Source organism: Stegastes partitus, unplaced genomic scaffold (assembly GCF_000690725.1).
Source record: "Stegastes partitus isolate 25-593 unplaced genomic scaffold, Stegastes_partitus-1.0.2 Scaffold954, whole genome shotgun sequence".
NCBI classification, from domain to species: domain Eukaryota; kingdom Metazoa; phylum Chordata; class Actinopteri; family Pomacentridae; genus Stegastes; species Stegastes partitus.
Window position 1 is genome coordinate 233,289 of NW_007578685.1, and position 530 is coordinate 233,818.

At 49.6% G+C, this 530-nt stretch overlaps 1 protein-coding gene across 1 annotated transcript in view; it reads right to left on the minus strand.

Annotated features, from left to right (window-relative positions):
- LOC103366577 (target of Nesh-SH3-like) overlaps positions 1 to 254 on the minus strand; it is a 22,286-nt gene extending 22,032 nt beyond the window's left edge. Inside the window, exon 1 of the mRNA XM_008294346.1 lies at positions 230 to 254. Within this exon, the coding sequence (XP_008292568.1) occupies position 230 (1 nt within the window). The 5' untranslated portion in view covers positions 231 to 254. The remainder of the gene's footprint in view (positions 1 to 229) is intronic.
- Between the last annotated feature and the right edge of the window lie 276 nt (positions 255 to 530).

A 530-nucleotide genomic window follows, 5' to 3' on the forward strand; every position in this document is an offset into this window, starting at 1 on the left:
ACACAGCGCCCCCGGAGGTCAGTAGCTACCGACACAGCGCCCTCTGAGACGCGCTGCAAAGCTCCAAACTCCAAACAGCTGTTGAGGAGAAAAAACAACGTGAAGAGAAATCCAAGTCACTACTTGGGTTTCAGTTAACAACCAAAACAAAACCTTCTGGCTCAACTTCGAATCTCTTCACAGATGTTTGTTTTTGTTGGAAAATAGTCCAGAAAAATCAGAACCGAACTGTTGAGTCACGTGTCTGAGGACAGCAGCTGCAGCGCCGCCTGCAGGGCGACTCGAAGGTGGTTCAACCTGAAACTCATCCAAAGCCGCATATTTTGAGAAGATGTTTGTTGGTGGACTTCAACTGGTTCAGGACTCAGAAACCTCAACGTTCTGTCCAGATGAATCTCCAGCTGTGAAGGTTGAAAGCAGCATGTTGACGCTTGAATAAGAAACGGCTCTTTGGGCTGCTGTCGGTGGGAGTAAAAGGCCAGAGCAGGCGTTTAGCGCCACCTGCTGGTCACACGGACCTCCTTCTGTTC